The sequence below is a fragment of the Hoplias malabaricus genome, chromosome 6 (genome assembly GCF_029633855.1).
Source record: "Hoplias malabaricus isolate fHopMal1 chromosome 6, fHopMal1.hap1, whole genome shotgun sequence".
NCBI lineage: Eukaryota > Metazoa > Chordata > Actinopteri > Characiformes > Erythrinidae > Hoplias > Hoplias malabaricus.
In genome coordinates, this window is record NC_089805.1 from 11,253,187 (window position 1) to 11,277,224 (window position 24,038).

Below are 24,038 nucleotides of genomic sequence, written 5' to 3' on the forward strand. Positions count from 1 at the left end.
AAATACATATTACCCACCAATGGAGCAGGAATAGAGCAACATCCTTAACTCGGTTCATGCTTTTCAGCATTTGGAGTTCTTTCTGAGAACTCTTTAGAGAGAGAGAGAGAGAGAGAGAGAAAGAGAGAGAGAGAGAGAGAGAGAGAGAGAGAGAGAGAGAGGGAGAGAGAGAGAGAGACATACTGGACAGAGATGCATTTTTTTTTTTTTTTTTTACTTATTTACAGACACTGGCGCTTCGTAAACACATTAGACTGGTTTTGAGTGGAGTTCAAACCGACTGGAGAGAAGCAAATGTTGAGGAACATCCTCAGAATTTTATAAAAAATAATAATAATAATGAACGTAAGCTTTAACTGTTCAAACGTTAGTTTTATCCATTAGGAGAGGAGCCGCAGATCTGGGGGCCTTCTGCTTTGGGGGAAAGCTGTGGTTCCCATCAGTGCAAAGCCACGTCATTCCAGCACAATAACCCACACACACCACACACCACAGCCAGCTTTATACACACACACACACACATACACACACACACACACACACACACACACACACACACACACACACACACATACGCGTTTTTGTGTAATTTCAGGACACCAGACAAACTACCTACAAATGGGGACATCCCTTTCTGGAGGTTCCAGAAACAAATGAAACCTATTTTTGTGTTTCATATAATTCCCATATGATGTTTATCTGTTGATTTTTTCTGTATGTTCTTTTTTAAAAAAGTTCCTATTTTTCTGGTTTATGTGAAATTATGGGACACTTTCGGGTTTATGTGAACTTCCAGGACATACAATACACACACTTTCAAGTCTGCTACTACCAACATAATGGGGACATGTTAAAAGTTGGGACTTATTTTACACATGGACTACTGCAAATCAAGGACACAACAATTATAGGGTGTATCATAGCTTTCAAGGTGATGTATGGGCATGTTCTTAATTTTTTTATAATCTTAGTAGTTCAATATTCTAAAATATTGAAATGATTTATTCTAACTGTACATGTAGTGTACAGTTAAACTAATCAGACATATTATCAAAAAAAAAACATTTATTTGAATTTCCAACACAAGGTATAAAACAAAGTGCCACAGTTTTACAGCAGATTCTATAGATCACATGCATCTACATTTTGGTGGATGTTTAGTTTTTTACATCTGGAAGCTGTCCTTCACACTAAAATTTCCTGATGAATGAGCAAATAAAAATACTACAAAATGGAATAAAATATTTTACATGATCCAAAGAAGGATTTTATCCATCTCTTCTAAAGTGAATGCATGGGGCATTTTTTTGGACAATTACAATGTATTCACTTGGAACTTTGCATTGTGTTATTACAATTATGTTATTAATAACAATAGCTATAACAATAATAAAGCATCTATTTTTTTATATTTTATTATTATTATTATTTTATATTTTTTACATTTACTTTTATATTATCCTTCAGCCAATAATATATTGTATTAATAACGAGCCTAAAAAAAATAATACATGGCTCAATCCACTGCAAATTTTCTCTCTCAAACAATTAAAATAACAAATAGCATACTGGTGAATGGTGAACAGTGTAAGTATTCAATGACGGTTATATACTGAACAAAGAAGGTTTAAGAATATTGCTGGCTGAACTTTACCAACTTAAAAAAAACTGCATAGAACACATCTGATATGTCAGAATAAAAAAATAAATGAAATGACAACGTCTCCTTCGTTACATTCATACATTTGTCAGCTTACAAAGTCAGTATTTTACCCACACAGTTTTCTTTTGAGTGCCACTATTCTGTTCTTCACATAGTACTTGATGGCCACCCAGTCACGGTTTCTGAGAGCATCAGGTTCAGACAGCAAGCATGAGAGACAGTCTTTCTTACCAGGGACTCGGCCACTCTTTATACAATGCATTAGGTGTTTCTCAACAGCATGTACCTCATCATCTGACCACTTCTTCCTGCTTTGTGGAATGTCTGTTGACAGAAATGAGATCTGAGTCACAAAACACAAAATGTACATAAAAACAAATTAATATTAGAGGGGCATGGAGTCAATCAGTCTGTGGCACTGCTCAGGTGTTATATGAGAGCCCAGGCTGCTCTGATAGTGGTCTTCAGCTCTTCTGCATTGTTGGGTCTGGTGTACTGCATCTTCCTCTTCACAATACCCCATAGATTTTCTATGTGGTTAAGGTCAGGTGAGTTTTCAGACCAATTAAGAACAGGGAGACCATGGTCCTTAAACCAGGTACTGGTAGCTTTGGCACTGTGTGCAGGTGCCAAGTCCTTTTTGAAAATGAAAACTGCATCTCCATAAAGTTGGTCAGCAGCAGGAAGCATGAAGTGCTGAAATTCCCTGGTAGACGGCTGCGTTGACCTTGGACCTCAGAAAACACAGTGGACCAACACCAGCAGATGACATGGCACCCCACACCATCACTGACTGTGGAAACTTTACACTGGACCTCAAGCAACGTGGATTCTGTGCCTCTCCTCTCTTCCTCCAGACCTTGATTTCCAAAGAAAATGCAAAATTTACTTTCATCAGAGAACATTACTGTGGACCACTCAGCAGCAGTCCAGTCCTTTGTGTCTTTAGCCCAGGGGCGAGACACTTCTGACAAGTGTCTTGTTCAAGAGTGGCTTCACACAAGGAATGCGACAGCTGAAACTCATGTCTTGCATATGTCTGTGTGGTGGTTCTTGAAGCACTGACTCCAACTGCAGTCCAGTCTTTGTGACTCTCCCCACATTTTTGAAAGGGTTTTGTTTCACAACCCTCTCCAGGGTGCGGTTATCCCTATTGCTTGTACACTTTCTTCTGCCACATCTTTTCCTTCCCTTCGCCTCTCTATTAATGAGCTTGGACACAGAGCTCTGTGAACAGCCAGCCTCTTTAGCAATGACCTTTTGTGTCTTCCTCTGTTTGTGTAAGGTGTCAGTGGTCGTCTTTTGGACATCTGTCAAGTCAGCAGTCTTCAACATGAGTGTGTAGCCTACAGAACTAGACTGAGAGACCATTTAAAGGCCTTTGCAGGTGTTTTGAGTTAATTAGCTGATTAGAGTGTGGCAGCAGGTTCAATATTGAACCTTTTCACAATATTCTAATTTTCTGAGAAACTGAATTTGAGGTTTTCATTAGTTGTCAGTTATAATCATCAAATTAAAAGAAATAAACACTTGAAATATCAGTCTGTGTGTAATGATGAATATAATAGGAAATGTTTTCCGGTTTGCAAGAGCACTGTTCGTTGCCTGACGTGGTTTTCCTCACACAAAATTATTTTCTCTGCTCGCAAATTTTTTACTGGCTCCGCTGGTATAGATTAGGCTAAATTTAAAATAAATAATTATTAATAAATAATTAAAATAATTTTAAATAAAAATTCCCCAAGGATGGAATTCTCTCGCCTGGGTATGCTCCGGACCCACCGCGTCCCTGAACTGTATACGAGGTTAAAGGCAGTGAACGAATGAATGTGTGAAACTGAAAATGTTCTAGCTTTCCCACTGTTACTAGCACTGTTCTAAGCCTTCTAATGGGTTACGTGCAGTATGATTATAGCTGAGCACTTGGGAGTGTTCATTCATTTATTTATTTATTATTTTTAATTCTTGTTAATTCATCTTTTTACTCTTTTTGCTTCTTTAAACGCTTGAGGAGGTAATGCCATAAGAATGTTTCAATAACACGACAAAGACATCATTACATTTATGTGGTAAGGAAATGTTATTGTTCCAGTGAAATCTTTCCTTGTGAATTTGAGTAATGTGAATACTATATGTGCATATATATGTTGTATAGTAATGAACAATTGGTGCATTCAGTCTATATTTTAGAAGGATGTCCTTGTCACAGTGTGACAATGTTAATATCACAATAAATAGAGATTGATCAATATAGAAAACTCTTTCATGAAATTTTTTTTGGCCATATCGCCCAGCTCTACTTGGTTGTGTGTTTTAAATGGATAAGACGGGAATAAGTGTTTCAAAACAAGTTTAGTTTATAAACCTAGCGCTAGCTTTAGCTTCGCATAGCTGTTTAAGATGGAAATGAATATTCAATAAGTAGCTGGAGACTCTTAAACAGACCCATTTAAGGTGGAACTAAACGCTTAAATACAAAAATTGTGAATAGGATGCAAGGATCTGCCTTTTAAACTGATGATTACGGTTGAAGGGAAAATAACACCAGCCTTGTCTAGTCTAAATTTTAATGTGGTGTAGATATTACTTTCTTGTAAATGCAGGGAAAATGGTGGTGGCTCTTTATATTTTTGCCCTCCCCTTAAGTAGGTAAATGTTTAGTGACATCACACGGTTTGTTTGCTTTAAACAGATAAAGTGGAATAACAGTTGCTTCAAAAAGCTTAAAAGCTATAGCGCTAGTTTCGGCTTTTAAGGTGAAACAGAATTCAAGAACCTGGCGAATAACGCCAATATGACTCATAAACCGACACATGTAAGGTGGAACAAAATGTTTGACTACAAAAATTGTGGATAAGATCTGCCTCCTAAACAACATTTATGGTGGAAAGGAAAGTTGATAAGTAACACCAGCCATGTCTAGTGGAAATATTTCAGGTGGATTTGGACAGATAAGTAAATGTGTATAATGGAGGGAAATCACGGCCACGTTCACTTATTTTGCGTAGATATAGATGTTATAGTGAATCGATGAACACTTTTCTGTGTAAATATGTTGATTATGGCACACTCTTCTTGTCTCTTGCTTGTTCGTTCAGTTTTCCTCAAACTGGCAACTGCTCGAACTTCACGTCTGAAGAGGAGGGGGAGGAGCTCTCCCCACTGTATTATAGTTTTTATTTAAATGCTTCGTGTCCGTATTACAGATTGCTTCTTTAAAGTCAGAGTCACTACATTTTTTTTTGTTCAGTGTACCAGCACAACACACACTAACACACCACCACCACGTCAGTGTCACTGCAGCACTGAGAATGATCCACCACCACATCACACCTGCTCTGTGGGGGTCCTGAGCGCTGAGGGACAGGGGGGTAAAAAATATTCAGAATAACTGAAGAACTACAAAGTGCTACTGTGTGGTCAGTGGAACTGGGTGAATGGGCAGAGTGTAGAAAACTGGAGGACAATGAAGTGACCAGTTGGTCTATGTGCCATAGAAATAAAATTGCAAGATTGTTTTCCCTTACCATTGCTTTGTGTTGAACTTGGTTCTTGTAGATGACTTTGGTCAGAAAAGGATTCTGAGATTTTCTGCTTTTCTCCTTTTCTGTTATGCTGATCTAAATACAAAATAAATACATACAATTTACACTAATGTAAATCACCAGCCTACAACTTTTAAATATAGTGCTTGTACAAAATAAGACTATTTCAAAGCCATCCTAAAACTGCAAGCCACATACTATAGTATACATTATATTTGGCCAAATGCGTTACACCATATACTTTTTTTAATGTTAAAACCAATTTAATTCATGGTGCAATATAATCTATAATTCTGATCAATGCACAAGCACAATGAAACAGCCTACTCCAAAAACACTAATCTGGAAATGTCAAAATAGGTATGAACGCAACAACCACATCAGAGTGCTTTACCAGGCAGAGAGGAAGAAGATATGTTAAACAAAAAGATCAGACAAAAAAAAAAAAAAAGTCACTCAAGACTGAATATATAATTTTGGCCTCAGCTATCAAATATACAACTTGTTAACCTAAGCTTACCATTTGGATCTGAGGTGCGTGGATTTTCTAAAGTTGATGGCTGAGGAGCTCTTGGGCTCTGGCTTTCCGGAAGGTCTTCTATCTCTGCCTCATCACTTGACGTATTAGCATCAGTGTCTTCAATTTCATCTAATCACGTATAGAACTGGTTAGTGAAAATGATCTTGCAAAATACAGGAGTATCAAAAACATTTCACTTTGCCAAATTATCATCACATTAAATGACCCACTGGACCTGATCTTACTGCACTTCCTAAATACTAGTTTTATAAATAAATTTTATGTTCCTCTACCTTTTGGATCAATTACGATGTCATCCAGCTGAACACCCTGGATTTCTGACAGTGCCCCTCTCTCCATTGCGATAAGAAGCTTGCTCATTTTAGCAAGTTGCAAAGTACTTTCAGGCAGACGGTAGTATTGACGATGAATCCTAATGTCATGACCCAAAAAGTTGGCAAGCTGATCCATTTCATTTTCTTTTAAATTTAACACTGTTGACAAAGTTGCAATCTGTTTACGTAACTTTGTTGATGAAAGAGCTGTTGGATTTCTTGCACCACAGGCTTCTGCATACTCACGCAAAGCATCCGATCCACGATAAGATGAGAGAGCATTTGGACGTGCAAAAAGGTGTACATTCTCACTTGGTACCTGACAAATTCTTCTTTTCTCAATGAGGAGATCCATGCAACTGACCATCTCTGGTGTCAACAGTACCGGCACCATCCTGCCCCTCTTTCCACGAATTTCCACCCTTTGAAAATGTTTACAGAGACTCTTTTCAAAATCGCTAAGCCCAGTTGCCAGGTCTTCGTGAATTGGTGACTGTTCTCTTGAAACATAGGACTCTAGTTTCAACCTTGCTGTTTCTCCACCCCTCCTTCTGTTAAAAAGTATGACTCTGGTAAGTGTCAGTTTGCATAAGCTTGCATAGCTTTTGACATCAGAATTTTCCTTCAGAGCATTCTTATATTTCTCCATCTCTGTTTTTAAAAAAGAATGCAACGTCTTCACATCTTCAGTGAATGGCAAAATTTGTGGCTTGTTCATTTTTGCCTCATTGAGGGTTGTTCCTGCTGCAGCTGAGATTGATTCGTTCCATTTATACTCTTGCAAAACTCTGAAGTTTCGCGCATCCTGAGCAAGCTGCTCTTGTCCCACCATTATTGCATTGCATTCCACAGAAGTTGCAATTTTTGCTAAACTATGGCCAAGTTTTAGAGCGAGTGAAGGAGTCTTGTATGTATTTGTTTCCTCACAGTGTCCAGCAACACTTCTCACTGCTTTGATGACATGGGGGAAATTGGATGGCAATACAAAATCTTCCATGCACTTCATAGGTGTCATTGTTCTTGCCTCAAACAGCAGACGTCCTACTTCTCTCATTTTTTGTCGAATGTAATCATTTTTTGTGGAACTTGGGTTGAGTTTGTTGAACATCTGTTCTCCCAACAGAAGTATGTATTTATCTTTCCTGATCAAATCAGAAATTTGATCATGCTTCATTTGGCATACGACTGTTTTCCAAAATCCTTTGGACAGATCGGGAGAAGGGGCAAATGCCATGTAACTGAGTGACTGCACATGCTTTTTGCCAGTGCTAGACTCATTAATACTGGAATTCTGTGGACAGTTTCTAATGTGCCTCCAAAGTGACTTTCTTGCATACAGACCCTGGCAGTGGATGCAATGTGTAAAGTCATGAGTGAATGCAGGTTTTTTAGGTCTCCTACAGGCCACCAAATCACCCTTACCCTCACTGGATACAACAGCATTGTGCACAAAATTTCCTCTGCTTATTAACAAACGCAGGCGCACTCGCCTCTCTTTTGATTTTTTATCAAAGCTGAATGCTTTAGCCACATCTGACTCATTGCGATGTACATACTGCAGATGCCTTGAAATTTTAGAGAATGGCTTCTCACAATATAGACAATACTGCTGCTTCTTATATCTCCAGCCTGTATTTGAGGATGGCATTGATGCTACATGAACAGAACTCTTGTTTTCTGTTTCTGTTAGAGAGATTAGATTTGAGGTGCTGACATTATTTCTTGCATTGCTGACCTCACTCTGGGTTCTGTTGTGTGGCTTGGATAATTTCATTTTGAGGTCACTGTTGTTTATGTTGACTTTCTCTTTGTTTCTCTTTAATTTCTTGTGGGAAACATGACTCTGAGAATCAGATGTGCTACAGCTAGAAGCCTCAGAAAGGTCACCATCTACATGTGGATCATAGTCGTCGTCACTATCCGTGTACTGCGAGTAGTCAGAGGAATCATCCATTTTAGTGAAAATCTATGAAAATGAAACCATAATTGTTTATTGAGCCATGAAAAAAACAAGTTTGGAGCCTTATCTTAAAAGACAATTCATTTTTCAACACAATAGTTAATGTTAAAAAGCCCATTATAGCTGATTTCTAACAAACCTGTCTTATAACATCTATTTGTGCTTCTAGAATTTCTGCTCTGTTCTTATGAGGCACGCAACAAGGCTGAAAGTAAAACAATAAAAAGCAAAATCCTCATCTCGAATTGTACTTTTCATAGAGATTTCTCGTGTAAAATAACTCTAGATGCTGTTTCTCTGCTGTGAGCAGAGAGAGAGAATCCTAACAGTGGACAGAGACATTTTTTCTTTTTTGTTTTTTTTTTTTAAAACAGGCTTCAGAAATGCATTAGATCAGTTCTGAGCACGCAAAACTACTGAAAAGCAGCAAATGATGAGGAAACATCCTCAGAGTTGTATATTAATAAAGGTGTGTTTCGATTAAAACCGTGAACGCCCCCTTTAACTACACCAAGATATTTTAGCCCAAAACAGTGCTGGAATTTTGGTGTCAGGACAATCGTTGGGTAAGGGCAGCACTGATGTAGTAGCCCTTAATGGAAAGAAATACTGAAATGCCTAGCTTACTATTATATGAAAATAGGTTCATTTTTTACCTGTGAAGCAGTAGCCTCCACTTTTGGCTCCTCGGTGGCCAAAGAAGTTTCAGGTTCAGCGCCGTACTTGGCAAGCTTTGCGCTCCGTATGATTCTGCTGTCAGTCTAAATGAATATAGGCATAGTAATATTAAAACAATAACAGAAAATGACCACAAAACTGACTATTAAAATCTAAAACAAGGATCAACAATAATTTATTCAAAGTGATTTACGCCAAGGTGTAAAATTAGGACACAACACACACCCCGTTTCTGGTACAGTCCAATGTCAGGACATTTGAGACTTCCCTCAGGTCAAAACATTTTACCCCAGAAAAGCCTTGGAGCATCATTATTAGGACAGTTATTTAATATTATTATTAAACTTAGTTTATAAATAGCTGTCCAAATAGAGTGTATGGATAATCCATTTCTACCTGTGCTGCCATGATTTCTGCTCTCCGCTCATGAGAAATCAGCGAAAGATCCGGACCTTCAGGTGATTTGTTAATGTTTTTGTCCTGCAAGGTGTGAGACAAAGACCAGTCAGACATTTCATGCTGCTTACTTTCATTGCTCATGGGAAAAAAACAAAATGACAACAATAAGGACTAAGAGAAGCAACAGCTTTCATTTTGGCAATATCGTTCACGTCATGATGCAAAATTAGGACCCGACACACACCCTTTGTCTGGTACGATGCAAATTCAGGACAATTTAGATATTAAAAGGGGACGTCTACGATTGTGGGGAAATGCTGTTCTCTCTGGTTTGTTTACACTCAGAAGCTGTGCGTCTTTTAAGGTGGAACAGTGTGTTTGGGGAAAAATAACTGATAGTACGCAGCTGAAGTTTGACTTGTCTGTAAGCTTGCTTTCACTATTTGAATTACCACAGAAACCCATATGTAACTCGAGCTGTAGAGTTTGTAATAATGTCGGTATGTGTTTTATTTCATGCAGTTTGCCATCTCCTGAATTTGGACAGTCCACCTTAAGAAATCCAAAACAGTAAAAATAAGTCAGTGTTACCCACCTATGGAACAGACACAGAGCATCATCCTCATCTCGAATTGTACTTTTCATAGAGATTGTATAGAGATTTCTCGTGTAAAATAACTCTAGATGCCGTTTCTCTGCTGCGAGCAGAGAGAGAGAATCCTAACAGTGGACAGAGACATTTTTTCTTTTTTGTTTTTTTTAAAAACAGGCTTCAGAAATGCATTAGATCAGTTCTGAGCACGCAAAACTACTGAAAAGCAGCAAATGATGAGGAAACATCCTCAGAGTTGTATATTAATAAAGGTGTGTTTCGATTAAAACCGTGAACGCCCCCTTTAACTACACCAAGATATTTTAGCCCAAAACAGTGCTGGAATTTTGGTGTCAGGACAATCGTTGGGTAAGGGCAGCACTGATGTAGTAGCCCTTAATGGAAAGAAATACTGAAATGCCTAGCTTAGTATTATATGAATATAGGTTCATTTTTTACCTGTGAAGCAGTAGCCTCCACTTTTGGCTCCTCGGTGGCCAAAGAAGTTTCAGGTTCAGCACCGTACTTGGCAAGCTTTGCGCGCCGCATGATTCTGCTGTCAGTCTAAATGAATATAGGCATAGTAATATTAAAACAATAACAGAAAATGACCACAAAACTGACTATTAAAATCTAAAACAAGGATCAACAATAATTTATTCAAAGTGATTTACGCCAAGGTGTAAAATTAGGACACAACACACACCCCGTTTCTGGTACAGTCCAATGTCAGGACATTTGAGGCTTCCCTCAGGTCAAAACATTTTACCCCAGAAAAGCCTTGGAGCATCATTATTAGGACAGTTATTTAATATTATTATTAAACTTAGTTTATAAATAGCTGTCCAAATAGAGTGTATGGATAATCCATTTCTACCTGTGCTGCCATGATTTCTGCTCTCCGCTCATGAGAAATCAGCGAAAGATCCGGACCTTCAGGTGATTTGTTAATGTTTTTGTCCTGCAAGGTGTGAGACAAAGACCAGTCAGACATTTCATGCTGCTTACTTTCATTGCTCATGGGAAAAAAACAAAATGACAACAATAAGGACTAAGAGAAGCAACAGCTTTCATTTTGGCAATATCGTTCACGTCATGATGCAAAATTAGGACCCGACACACACCCTTTGTCTGGTACGATGCAAATTCAGGACAATTTAGATATTAAAAGGGGACGTCTACGATTGTGGGGAAATGCTGTTCTCTCTGGTTTGTTTACACTCAGAAGCTGTGCGTCTTTTAAGGTGGAACAGTGTGTTTGGGGAAAAATAACTGATAGTACGCAGCTGAAGTTTGACTTGTCTGTAAGCTTGCTTTCACTATTTGAATTACCACAGAAACCCATATGTAACTCGAGCTGTAGAGTTTGTAATAATGTCGGTATGTGTTTTATTTCATGCAGTTTGCCATCTCCTGAATTTGGACAGTCCACCTTAAGAAATCCAAAACAGTAAAAATAAGTCAGTGTTACCCACCTATGGAACAGACAGAGCATCATCCTCATCTCGAATTGTACTTTTCATAGAGATTGTATAGAGATTTCTCGTGTAAAATAACTCTAGATGCCGTTTCTCTGCTGCGAGCAGAGAGAGAGAATCCTAACAGTGGACAGAGACATTTTTTCTTTTTTTAAAAACAGGCTTCAGAAATGCATTAGATCAGTTCTGAGCACGCAAAACTACTGGAAAGCAGCAAATGATGAGGAAACATCCTCAGAGTTGTATATTAATAAAGGTGTGTTTCGATTAAAACCGTGAACGCCCCCTTTAACTACACCAAGATATTTTAGCCCAAAACAGTGCTGGAATTTTGGTGTCAGGACAATCGTTGGGTAAGGGCAGCACTGATGTAGTAGCCCTTAATGGAAAGAAATACTGAAATGCCTAGCTTACTATTATATGAAAATAGGTTCATTTTTTACCTGTGCAGCAGTAGCCTCCACTTTTGGCTCCTCGGTGGCCAAAGAAGTTTCAGGTTCAGCGCCGTACTTGGCAAGCTTTGCGCTCCGTATGATTCTGCTGTCAGTCTAAATGAATATAGGCATAGTAATATTAAAACAATAACAGAAAATGACCACAAAACTGACCATTAAAATCTAAAACAAGGATCAACAATAATTTATTCAAAGTGATTTACGCCAAGGTGTAAAATTAGGACACGACACACACCCCGTTTCTGGTACAGTCCAATGTCAGGACATTTGAGGCTTCCCTCAGGTCAAAACATTTTACCCCAGAAAAGTCTTGGAGCATCATTATTAGGACAGTTATTTAATATTATTATTAAACTTAGTTTATAAATAGCTGTCCAAATAGAGTGTATGGATAATCCATTTCTACCTGTGCTGCCATGATTTCTGCTCTCCGCTCATGAGAAATCAGCGAAAGATCCGGACCTTCAGGTGATTTGTTAATGTTTTTGTCCTGCAAGGTGTGAGACAAAGACCAGTCAGACATTTCATGCTGCTTACTTTCATTGCTCATGGGAAAAAAACAAAATGACAACAATAAGGACTAAGAGAAGCAACATGAACATCGCTTACACCCAAATATAAAATAAGGACTGGACATACGGATATTGCTTAATATATAACACATGAATTCCAAACTTGGTAATATTTTATCAAAACTAATTTTTTGCTTCGTGTCAATATGCTTCAACATGCTTAACTGTGCCCCAGTGGTGAGTATTTTATGCTCATCAGGTCATGAAGGGTTTTGGTAATCTTTAAAATTGACAATGTAAACACGACAGACATGCAAGAGAACACAGACATTGTCTTAATCAGTGTTCAAGTGTTAAAGTCTAGAATGTTTAAGTCTGTCTGAAGATGTGTTTATAATTACTTATTTTTTATTTTTATTTTGTAAATATAAAAAAAAAAATTAGAATTGGCTGCTTTCAAGACAGGCGCAGAGACAAATTTTTAAAGGGACAATATGTATAGACACTCGAGATATATTTTAATCTTAAAGCATTTCATAACAAGCAGGTGAGCTGGTAACAAGAGTAGATCTATATTGGGTAAAAAGCTTCCATTGTTTTTAAGCAAAGATAGGTTGGTTCTCACCACTTTGTATTTTGAATTATTGTAAAAATATATAGTGTTCTATGCAGTACATTTCAAAATATACTGTACCTAATATAAAATCCAAATAAATCATGTTTTCTGTGCCACTGAAACAATGGACCATCCAAATTTTATCAGTGACGGGCAAAACCCTACACCTCTCCTAGGGCATCAGTGACCACTACATGGACGGCTTGCATATGTGAGTAGCTTCTATTGATGTGGATGTGAACATTACTATTTTTAGAGAAAAATGATGATGTCTTTCCCCAGGAAATCTATGGTTATTTCAGCAGGATGATGCCATGCCTCATTTGGTATGTGCTCCAACAGCATGAGCTTAACCTGCCTGTGTTCTAGATCTGTCTCCTATGATAATCACGATGGTAAACTTGGTTCTGTCCCCTGTGTGTTGCAGACATCAAATTTCCATTTCCAATTTTTTTATATTTAACAAATAGTTTAGTTGAAATAATACTACATAAAGTAAACAAAAATATTTAATGAATATCTTTTCCCTGTCCTTTAAATCTAATTAACAAGTTACAGATTTTGTTTTGTTGCATTTTTATAAAGTGTTCCATATTTTCATATAAAATATCATATAAACTCACCAGTGAACGCCAAGGCCAGGGGCTGTCTCCATAACTGTACGTTATTTCCTGCCCTGGGTCTATGTCCTTCATAGCAAATAAGCACAAATGTGGCTTGCCTTTAACCAGTATTTTTTTTATTTTACAATTTGCATTTTTGTGATCATCGTTTACTAATCGTCCTAAAGTCCCATCTTCTTTGGCAGCATCTATGCTGAAAAAGGAAATTCAGATATATTTAATTACAACACCAACTGCTAAAATTACAACTACTTAAGTATGACTCTTAAATAAATGTCAGTATGTCATTTATTCATGTAATTTAATTTTATCTGTTAGAAATTAACTCAGCTAGGATTTCCTAAAAGAAGGAAAGCTAGAATATCCTACATAACAGGCAGCCACTTACCACCAGCTACTCCCATTCCATTTAAAGTCAAACAAAAACCCATTTTGTTTTTCTGTATATTTTTTTTGTCTCTCTGAACTCTCTTTTTGAGAAATAAGTTGTCCTTGGTATTCAAGGACAAAGCTTCCTCTTTCTATCTTCACCAGAGCAAATACTCCCCTTCCTAAAATAAAGCAAAGGGGAAAATGTAAATGGAATTAATTTTTAAGAACTTCTAATTAAATGTCAAACTTTAAGAACTTAAGCAGAAATGATTAAATTGGAAAGACACCAAGCATACAAGACCTACCCACTGTTTGGTTAAATATAATGGCTTACAACGTCATGTGAAAAACAATGTACACTTTCTTTGAATTCTATCTGGGCGTCAAAAAATCCATTTTTTTTTATATTGCTTGGTGTAGTATTAGTCTTAATTTAATTGGCATAGGAACCACAGGGATGTGGGACATGTCCCATGCAAAATTGTAAAAGCCTGCATTTGTACGCCACATTAAATATACCACGGAAAGATAAAATATGCTTCTTTCCTTTTGAAAGTGTGCCACTATGGAGGCATATTTGGTGCAAAACCCCTGAGCACCAGTGACAGTGAAACATGTACTGGAGAAAATAGTCACATGTGTATTATTATAATTTGAAGTCACAGAGAAAATCTCCTCAGGAGTTGCAAACTCCTCTCCCACAAATACAATCACAAACTCTTAATTGCAGGTGCACAAATCTAATTCTACATACAATTCTACTAAGACAGAGCCAATTACTGCATGTGAAATTTAACCTTTAAACTTTTTTTCTTGTAACAGTAACACAATTTTAGAATCAAAACATTTTAAAGCTACAAGAAATGTCCTTCCCCCACCCCACAGACGTGCCCCTGAGGTTTAATATTTATAACTGTAATTATTGTAAATGTAGTATGTAATGTAAATATTCAGGCATACCTTTACATGAGTTGATAAATCTTTCTTCAAACCAAGGCTTGTCCTCGCAGGAAAGAATATGTTCTGTAGCATCTGCCACAGGATTTCGCCTCGTTCTTCTGCTTAACATTTTCCTTAATACTGTTTTTAAATCATAAAATTTATGAACTGAAAAAGAGTAAATATGGATTTGAATACTAAACATTTTAAGGCAACAACATGCCTTTATTTCAGTTTTCTAACTAAGTCTGGAATTATTTGTAACAAAAAATAACCACAGCAAGGGTCTGACACCTATAATTGTACTGTACTCTCAGTGTGCTCACTGTACTTTACACAAACTGTACACTGCGTACTTAATACATACAATAAACACATAGTTTGTATAATAAACTAAACATGCTGCAGAGTTGGGGTTAAGAAACAGAGAAAACATGGCTGTAAATGGCTAAATATATTAAAGACTAGACTAGATGTAGATGTAGATGTGAAATTTGACCAAAAGCGGTTGTCCTGTTCACCATTTATTAATAACTCTGTGGCCGAGCCCTGCCCCCCTCACCCAACTCTCTCTGTAACTGTGATTAAACTTTTCCACTCTGCTGCACGCGCCCATCCCCCACTCTGTCCGTGCTGCACGCGCCCCAACTCTGCTCTCGCAGCTGCACGCGCCCATCCCCCACTCTGCAGTCCACGGCGTCTCTCTCCTAAATAAACTTTCTCTCGGAGCTGCACCTTTCCTTCACGCGTTGCACGTCGACTTAACAAACTTCTACTCCCCAAGCGTAAAACCTGTGCACTCTAAAGCACTCTAAAATGTCTAGGTGTGTGCCTGGTTAAACAAACAAGTCCAACAAACGTGTATATTAATTAATTAAATAAATAAATAAATAGTTTAACCACAGAACCACTTCAAATGCATTAAATAAATCAGAAAAAAACTACATTTTAAATTGTAAATTTATTATACATAACTTTAAAATGATGCAATAAAGATGCATTAACTTACCATTTAAAAGCTTGTCTCGTGTCCACCGCTCAGTTTCCCGGGAAAAATGGGACCTGTTTTTTTGCCGCGAAGCTCTCGAACCAATAAGTGCGATTCCACTAACCAATCAGAGAGCCAATTAAGCTCTGATTTATAACTCATATCCCCAGGAACCATGAGTTTAAGATCACTGGAAGCCATTTTATGCTGACGTCACTTCCAAAGTGTGCGTGGCTTTTGCTGCAGTTCCTCAAGTGGCCACTGCGAGCGCGCACCCTTTTGAGCCAAATCTAGACACCCTTACCTCACTTTGACCCTCATGAGAGTTAAAAATTAGGACTTTCCTGAAATTCACAGCACATGTATTTTAGAGCATTCTGAACATGGTGGCAGGGTCAGAAAAGTTAGGACATGGGTTTTGGTCCTGACATTACCATGTGTCCTGACAACGTTGGTGTGTATTCTGACAAGTGTACTGACAATACACAAAAACAAACACACACAGACAGACACACAGACAGACAGATCCTCAGGGACCCTGTGGAGGTGAGTGTGTGTCGATGATGTCATAACCCCAGCACCCCCCAAATACACTGGACCTTGAAGATGGGCACATGGACTTAAACCCAGTTCAAAAATGTGGTGTTGGTTTATTTTAACTGCTTTAAAAGGCGCTGACGCATCATTTGTAGAAGCGCATGCGTCAGTCGTCATAGCAACATCCTGCCTGGACGTTCCCCAACAACTTCTGGACATGACGAAGCTTTCTCAACATCTGTGATAAATGTGGAGTTTAATTTCGCTGTAGGCTACATTGTGTGTAAAAGTTTCAGTGGATGGGGCTTTAAAAATTAAGTTTGTAGCATTGCTTTACTATGTGATTTCGTTTAAAGGAACGGTAAGTAATATTTTAACCTTAAAATACAGCTTCAAAAATCATTGTGGGGCTCGACTGAACTGCAACAGGAAGAATAGCACCGCTGTCGTTGCTACTCCAGACTCAGCACTGCAGAAAATGCACTATGTAGTTTTGGAGGCGGATAGGAAAGCACCACTTTCTTTCTTTACCCCTCCTTGATTTCAGAACAGTGATGTAAAGGTGAATTACACACTGCGTGTGTGTGTTCCTCTGTGGGGTCTCTAAATGAATACACGTGGGGCAGGGGGAGGTATGTAGGTACACGTGCAAGTAAGCAAGTAAATCATTTTGTTCGGTCTGAGTAAAATAATTTGACAACGTGTTTACAGTCCTGTGGCGTACGTAGAAAAGGAATATTTTGATTTATATCATTAGAGCATTTGATTTATTGCTTGCTAACGAATATTTCAAAAATATTACATAAAATGTTTCTTTAGAAAAATCACCTATTCTGACTTTAAGGTTTAAACAGCTCCATAGAAAATAATTAAAATAATTAAATTAAATTAAATAATAATAAATAAATAATAAATGTTGTTATGAATTCTGTAACATCTCACTAAAGTCTATGCGGTTTATTCGAATCTGATCCTCTCTGCAATGTCTGAAGAGTTGCCAGACGTGCAGAAGCTGGACAAACTGCCCACTAATGTCCTTGATTTCAGAAGCAACACTGGAGGAGCATGTGTCCACAAAATGCACAGACTGCGCTAGACTCAACTCCACGCCGACAGAGTTAAAATTATTACTTTAGCTGAAACTCCAATCTGGACACATCCCTCTATCCTGACCTCCTCATTGGAATGTGATAACACTGAGCTGTGTTTATTTAATCATCTCCCTACCCCCTCACTCTCCCATCAGAATCAAGAGCTTGTGAGTCAGAGTAACACTCGCTCTGATTCAGAACACGTCTTAAGCATCTCAGCTGCTGCCAAACGTTGTGAGTTGGTTTATTGCACACGGGCTAATGCTAGTGACTACAAAGTGTTCTAGACAGAGATACTCTGTCTGCTCAGATACTCACTCACACACTCACTCACACACTCACTCACACACTCACTCACTTATTCACTCACATACTCAGCTGTGGACATTTCCATACAGTCACTTCACCTACCAGCATGTGTGGTTTGGACTGTGGGAGGAGAGCAGAGCACCCAGAGGATACCCACACAGGCACAGGGAGAACACACCATGCTCCTCGTGGACACTGACCTGAGGAGAGAATAGAACTCAATACCCAAAGATCCTGCAGCGGTGTGACACAAACACATGCTCCCTGAATTAAAGTAACAATAAGTGATATTTGCACCTTAAAATTACAGCTTCAAAATCATTGTGATGCTCCACTGAGCTGTAATAGTGAGAACAGGGACTTTGTCGTTGCTACTCTAGACTCAGCACTGCAGAAACTGTACTATGCATCTTTTGCAGGAGAGCAGGAAACCAACCCCATGCCCTACCCCTACCCATTGATTTCAGGACAGTGCTCTAAAAGAATTAGACTCTGTAGAGGGAAGCCTAGGGGCAAAACATGTATATCTTACCCAGTGTTGCTTTAAAGCAACCCATTGTATAATTTTTTTATAAGTGAATGTCTGTGCCAAACCAAAGAAGGACCCTCAGAAATGCAGACACAGGTTTGGAAGAACCCATTCGACAGAATAATTTATGTCATTAGGTGACACACCATACCGAGACAGGGTCAATGTGTCTGGAACAGTCCGGATGACATGGGGAAACTCTTCCCTAAGAAACGGGAATGTTATGCTGGAAAAACTATCGGCGATCTGACGTCCAACTGGACCTTCGTCAATCCTCACGACCGCAGCTGTTTTTTACTTGCAGAGGGTAAAACTGTTTACAGCAACATATGGCTCAGTTTCGCATTGCTTGAGAGGAGAGGGAGGGCCACACTCTCCCCTCTGCCCCAATTAGGCCCCTCGCCTGCGGGTGAGAGCTTTCCATGAGGTCAAACAAATAATCTGGACTCTGCATGACCGAGGAGTGGACGCCAGATGAGGGGGAAAGACTCTGCTGTGATTTCCCCGTGATGAAACTCGCAGCTAGTGTTTCAAACAGGACCGAGGGCTTTTCTGACAGACACCAGACACAGGCCAAGAGGCTGAGAAGTGCAAGGATAACTTAAAGCGCATGCTTAACGTAGACTCTGGAGCTGAACTCCGCTTGCGTAAAAAATGAGGAGCTGCACATTAGGTTAAGGTCAATGCCAAGCATCACTTACAGAGGGGTATGAAGCCTCCTAAGTTTGTGCAGGAGAGTATGGAACTGTTCTTTTTTTTTTTTTTTGGAGCAACAGCGCTCAATTTTGTTTGTACAAGATGATAAGTACCCACCCTCACTAACCTTCTACTGGCCAAATACAATCAAAAAGTCCTTATAGCGATGTCACTGTATCTACTGTAGGCCTTTGTTGGATCCAGACCCGGTCTCTAGCCTTATGCGGCAGGTTATGCAGTATTCGCAGAGGCCTAAACTGAGCTCTGGATCTGCTTCAGAAGCTGAAAACAGCCACTAAACTCTTTGTTTACACTGTGGAGTCTAACTGCGTCTAACGTCAGCAACCCCAGTTTCTCTGATCGTGATTAATGTCTGCTTAAAACGAGGAAGCATCAACAGTTTAATGTGAAACGCTGCTGTAAACGATTCTGCTCATAAATCTCAGCCCTGGACATTCCTCTCTCTGCTCCGCCCTCCAGCACAGAGGCAACAGGACCGGGCTAATGGGGCGGATAATAGTTCCACAACACAGAGAGGGTGATTCCACAACTGAGGAGCCATTTATCCCTGACGACTTGAAGTTGAACCTTAGTCTATGATGCTTAAAACTATGTCACAGGCCTTAGGTATATGCCCAACCCTGCTGCTCAACCCAGTACATGTCCAATTTTATTTAGACGCCCCAGTTTTAATTGCTAACTTCATCTGTACCCACTGTACGCACCGGCATTCACATGTGCACACACAGCTTGAATATAATCTCAAGAGAATTGCACTGAGCAGTCGAGTGGAACACTGGAGCAGCAGCATGAGCATACGTTCCCCAAAAAGCCTTTAAAAGCCTCCCAGAACTGGGCTGTAGGGCAGGGGCACCGTGTTCTCTGTAATGGAGCTAAATCCAGCAAGTTCAGGGATGAGGTAGAGTTGTGTTTGTGACTAATCCTCCAACATCAGAACTTGTAATTTTCCTCAGTCAAGCTGAAGTAGCCTAACGCCTGCACAGACTCGTATTACATTAAAAGGGGCAAAATCTCAGTTTATAATCTTCATTTTGGGATAAATATTGGAACAAAGGGAGTCTATAAACTTTTGGCCGCGTGAAGGAAGGCGCTTCTCCTCAGTAAGAAGTCAGAACTCTCCTGAATGCGAGGATCTGTTTTCCCGCGCTTAAAATAGAGCGGGAGAGTCTTGTTTACGCTGGGGGTTGCTAAGCAACGGATGACACTCCATAGCAGCGTCGGTATCCAGGGAAAAGCCAACCAGAATCGCCTGTTCAGATTAACCCCTTCAAGTCCCTATCAGAAAAGCAAACTGATGCTACGAGGCATCACTGATTCTACACAGTCCTCGTATTAAAAGTGAATCTAAAACCTAATTTTGATTAATAAAATTAATATGTATATGCACTGTAGACCTCGAACACATTAAGAATGAAGAATAAATTCAACAGGCTCTGTCTAAATTAGTACACACACTATTCAAGAAATGTAGGTTCTACATTTGTACATGAAAAAACAATCGATGTATGTAAAAATGTTTTACTGCTCCGCGCTTTGCAACACGTTCTCCTGCATTTTTTTAAAGATTTTCTCAATGAATATTTTTGGGATGAATGAGTTAAGCTCGCTGTTAAGCTGCTACTCTCCCTCCCTCCTCCCTCCTCTCTCCCCTGCTCCACATCTGGAAATGTGGACAGAAGAGAATCCCTCTCCGAGCAACGCGGCGCTGACGTCAGCGATGAGGGGGCGTGGTCTGGCGGGCGGAGGTATTTCCCGAGTTTATAAAGGCACGGGGACCCAGTGCGTCACAGGCTCACAGCAACCTCACGGCGCCTCGGACTCTCCACAGTCCTCAGCGGTGCTCACGCTTTTCACCCAACTGACACAGAGCTGTGGAGCCTCCTCCATCACCCCCTCCATCCTGAGAGCATGTTCCAGACCTGGGACCTGCTTTATCCCTGACGTGCTTTTCATTTCCTTGGGTTTTTCCGGAGTTAAAAGTCTTTTTTTCCAGCAGTGGACGGGTCATCTTTCCTCTCAGAGAGGACTCCAGCCTTCTCTCAGCAACAATGAAATCAGCAGAAGAAGGTAAGACCCGCTCCTCTGTCATCAGTTCATCATCGTTTACAGCACTGTGCACGTGTTTATTGTTTATAGCTCGCAGATATTTACACATTACATACTCCACGGTATTTTAACAGTTTTACGAAGCAATATAAAAAGTACAGAAATAAACAGAATACATTAAAATAGGGTGGAACATTTTTAGAGACTCACAGTAAACAGTTGTATATTGTGTTATTTGAAGACGACGTGAGCATTTCTACGCTTGTGTAAATAAGTTTAAACCTTCCAGCCTGCGCGCGCACTCAGGACTCGTGGGCGTGGCCCAAGAGCGCAGAAAGCTGCGGCGCGAGGCGTGGACCGCTATTACAACGAAGTAAAGTTAGTAACGGTTTTCTTCGGCGTAAAAAAAAAAAAAAGAGCAGATACTTGGCAACCCGCGCCCAGTGGAATGACAGAGCTATTTTAATGTGGAGAGTAGAGTCGTAAAACTCTCATAGAAAAGCATGGAATGTAAGGGGACGCTCTGGAGCAGCTGCACATGAGCCGAACATCACAATTCCTAATGGTGAGAGTCCCTCAGAAGGGTATAACTCCCCACCAGCCGCGGTGTTGATGTTTACGTGGCTACAGCAGTGTTTAAATATGGCAAAGTATCTGGGGGGAGGGGTCCTGTAGCAAATGTGTCATAATTTGTAATTTCATACAATGCAATAAACAATATTTAAATATATTGACGTTACTTGGCAACCCATCTCAGTTGAAACATCTGTCCCACGTTGAAACCCTTGTCCGTGACAGCCCTTAAATTCAGTGTATTTGGACACTTTAATGTTTGCAGATGGTTTACAAGTGGTGCATACACATCTGGAGCAGCTGCACATGAGCCTTAAGTCTCCATGCCCAATGCCAAGTGTCTGCCAGAGGTGTATACAGCCGCCCCCCCTCTTTGTGACAGAGCCCCAGGTGTTTATTTAACCCTGACTTCACTAATATTTATGTATCTTAAGGCCTTCATATCTTCACAGTAACATGCTGTACATCATAGCATCCAGAGTAAAGCCCTCCAAGAAGAACAGAGCTTTTACTGCAGCAGAGGGGGAACAATCCGTACCCTTCCTTTTAGCTTTGGCCCTGCAGTGTGTGCGGTGTATGACTCAGTTGAATAAGTTCACGTCTCTAAAATCAGTCCTCGTGATTTATTCTGGTCCAAACACTTCTGTGGAGTTTATTCGAGGAGCTGGCGGCTCTGTGTGGTTTGCTTGGAGACTGTTATTAATTTGCTCTGGAGCTCTGAACACATGAAAGCGCATAATTTACTGCAGACAAAGGCTCGTGACTCGCTTCAGATCACACGGCTCCTCGCGAGCAGCTCTGTGAAAAGCTGGGGTTTCTCGTCTGCACCTGCTCTGTCTCAGTTTCCCCCAGAATATCGACTTTTACTTCAGCGTACCTCTGATAGAGCAGGGGCCTACAGTGAGCCGTCCTCGAGGGGCACTTTACTCGCATCATAACATGTGACGTCACAACTGACATTTTCACTATAGGCCGAAGAAGTCCTTGACGTAAACGCTGCTGTTTGTGAAACGCAGCTTTGTCTCACATTGTTCGGAAATTCATTTTAAAGGAACACTAGGTAAGATTTGGTGTTATTGCTCCGGGGCTCCCCCTACAGCTGCAGTTTAATTCAATTTCATTTTAGAGCACTGTTCTGAAATGAAAGGGGAGGGAAACGGAGATGAGGGTTCCTACCCTCCTCCAGAAGTTACATAGTGCAGTTTCTACAGCGCTGAGCCCAGAGTAGCAGAGACAGAGGCTCTATTCTCCCTATTACAGCTGTAATTATAGTTTTAAAATACTACAGAGTGTTGCTTTAAAATTGTCTCAGAATAATGATTTATTTGCACAGAATATTGACTTAAGATGTCTAAATAAGGGCTTAGCGTCTTGTGATGATGATTATTATGTCAATGTAACATCATAAACACAAGGCACCGACTTACTATTTCAAAATGATTATATTTGTCTCCAAAGTCTGACTTACTTTATTGAAATAATGACTTGGTGTGACTTAGACAGACTTCATTCTGAGAACATACATCATTATCCTCACTTACTAAGACAATATTTGTAATGTACTGCTTCCAGAAAGAGTATAATCATAGGCATTTGTTTCTCCTCTGCCGGGCAGTGATGAGTTTCTATAGGAGACAGACTGCGGTCAGACGTCTCCGTTGTCTAAACTCTTCACCTTGACTTCCACCAGAACTGTCTGACCTTGGTCTCGGTCCGAGCGACTGAGTGTGTATCAGTTTTCCGTCTGTTTCTGTGCTCTGCGAGGTATATTTAACGCTCAGTTATTTTTGGCTGGGTATTTTTTGTAGCCGTCATTTTAATTCCTATTCACCAGCAAGGGTTTCCACATGGCTATTGGCTTCAATTAATGGGTCCTCATAGTAAATGAGGATGGACTTTCTTTGTTTTTATATAATAAAATATTAAATATAAATATAAAATATAAAAATATGATGTTATTCCTAGAGTTTGAATTTGTATGGAGCTGTGTCATTTAGGCATGTAACCAAGAAACTTCTCTAAATCACACAGCTGACAGGTTGTGGGTTCGAGTCCCGCTCCGGGTGACTGTCTGTGAGGAGTGTGGTGTGTTCTCCCTGTGGCTGGGTGGGTTTCCTTCGGGTGACTGTCTGTGATGAGTGTGGTGTGTTCTCCCTGTGTCTGGGTGGGTTTCCTTCGGGTGACTGTCTGTGATGAGTGTGGTGTGTTCTCCCTGTGTCTGGGTGGGTTTCCTCCGGTGACTGTCTGTGAGGAGTGTGGTGTGTTCTCCCCGTGTCTGCGTGGGTTTCCTCCGGGTGACTGTCTGTGAGGAGTGTGGTGTGTTCTCCCTGTGTCTGCGTGGGTTTCCTCTGGGTGACTGTCTGTGAGGAGTGTGGTGTGTTCTCCCTGTGTCTGCGTGGGTTTCCTCCACGTGACTGTCTGTGAGGAGTGTGGTGTGTTCTCCCTGTGTCTGCGTGGGTTTCCTTCGGGTGACTGTCTGTGATGAGTGTGGTGTGTTCTCCCTGTGTCTGGGTGGGTTTCCTCCGGTGACTGTCTGTGAGGAGTGTGGTGTGTTCTCCCCG

General features: G+C 40.0%; 2 protein-coding genes and 1 long non-coding RNA gene across 4 annotated transcripts in view; 1 reads left to right on the top strand and 2 right to left on the bottom strand.

Annotated features, from left to right (window-relative positions):
• Positions 1 to 549: 549 nt before the first annotated feature.
• LOC136700528 (uncharacterized) lies at positions 550 to 8,777 on the bottom strand. The gene is made up of 5 exons (XM_066675916.1): positions 8,680 to 8,777; positions 6,022 to 8,029; positions 5,729 to 5,857; positions 5,191 to 5,283; positions 550 to 1,987 (listed from the first exon to the last, which is right to left on the bottom strand). Exons 2-5 carry the CDS (start codon positions 8,015 to 8,017, stop codon positions 1,770 to 1,772), a joined length of 2,436 nt encoding a protein of 811 aa, XP_066532013.1. The 5' UTR covers positions 8,018 to 8,029; positions 8,680 to 8,777; the 3' UTR covers positions 550 to 1,769.
• A 3,254-nt stretch (positions 8,778 to 12,031) lies between these two features.
• LOC136700376 (uncharacterized) lies at positions 12,032 to 16,147 on the bottom strand. Of its 2 annotated transcripts, XR_010803737.1 has the most exons (5): positions 15,697 to 16,147; positions 14,709 to 14,855; positions 13,765 to 13,927; positions 13,377 to 13,569; positions 12,032 to 12,115 (listed from the first exon to the last, which is right to left on the bottom strand). It is a non-coding gene; the product is annotated as an uncharacterized lncRNA (long non-coding RNA). The 2 variants fall into 2 exon arrangements; XR_010803736.1 differs by having other exon boundaries at positions 14,709 to 16,147.
• A 4,672-nt stretch (positions 16,148 to 20,819) lies between these two features.
• The window catches only part of nfatc1 (nuclear factor of activated T cells 1), a 48,275-nt gene continuing 45,056 nt past the window's right edge, over positions 20,820 to 24,038 (top strand). The window contains exon 1 of the mRNA XM_066674727.1: positions 20,820 to 20,925. Coding sequence (XP_066530824.1) covers positions 20,907 to 20,925 — 19 coding nt within the window. The 5' untranslated portion in view covers positions 20,820 to 20,906. The remainder of the gene's footprint in view (positions 20,926 to 24,038) is intronic.

What these genes read in the sequence shown, in the direction of transcription:
- LOC136700528 (XM_066675916.1), bottom strand. Translation starts at nt 8,017, where the DNA reads ATGGATGATTCCTCTGACTACTCGCAGTACACGGATAGTGACGACGAC. An exon ending in CATCGTAATTGATCCAAAAG is followed by an intron (nt 5,858 to 6,021) that starts GTAGAGGAACAT and finishes ATACGTGATTAG; the next exon opens with ATGAAATTGAAGACACTGAT. An exon ending in ACGCACCTCAGATCCAAATG is followed by an intron (nt 5,284 to 5,728) that starts GTAAGCTTAGGT and finishes TTTTGTATTTAG; the next exon opens with ATCAGCATAACAGAAAAGGA.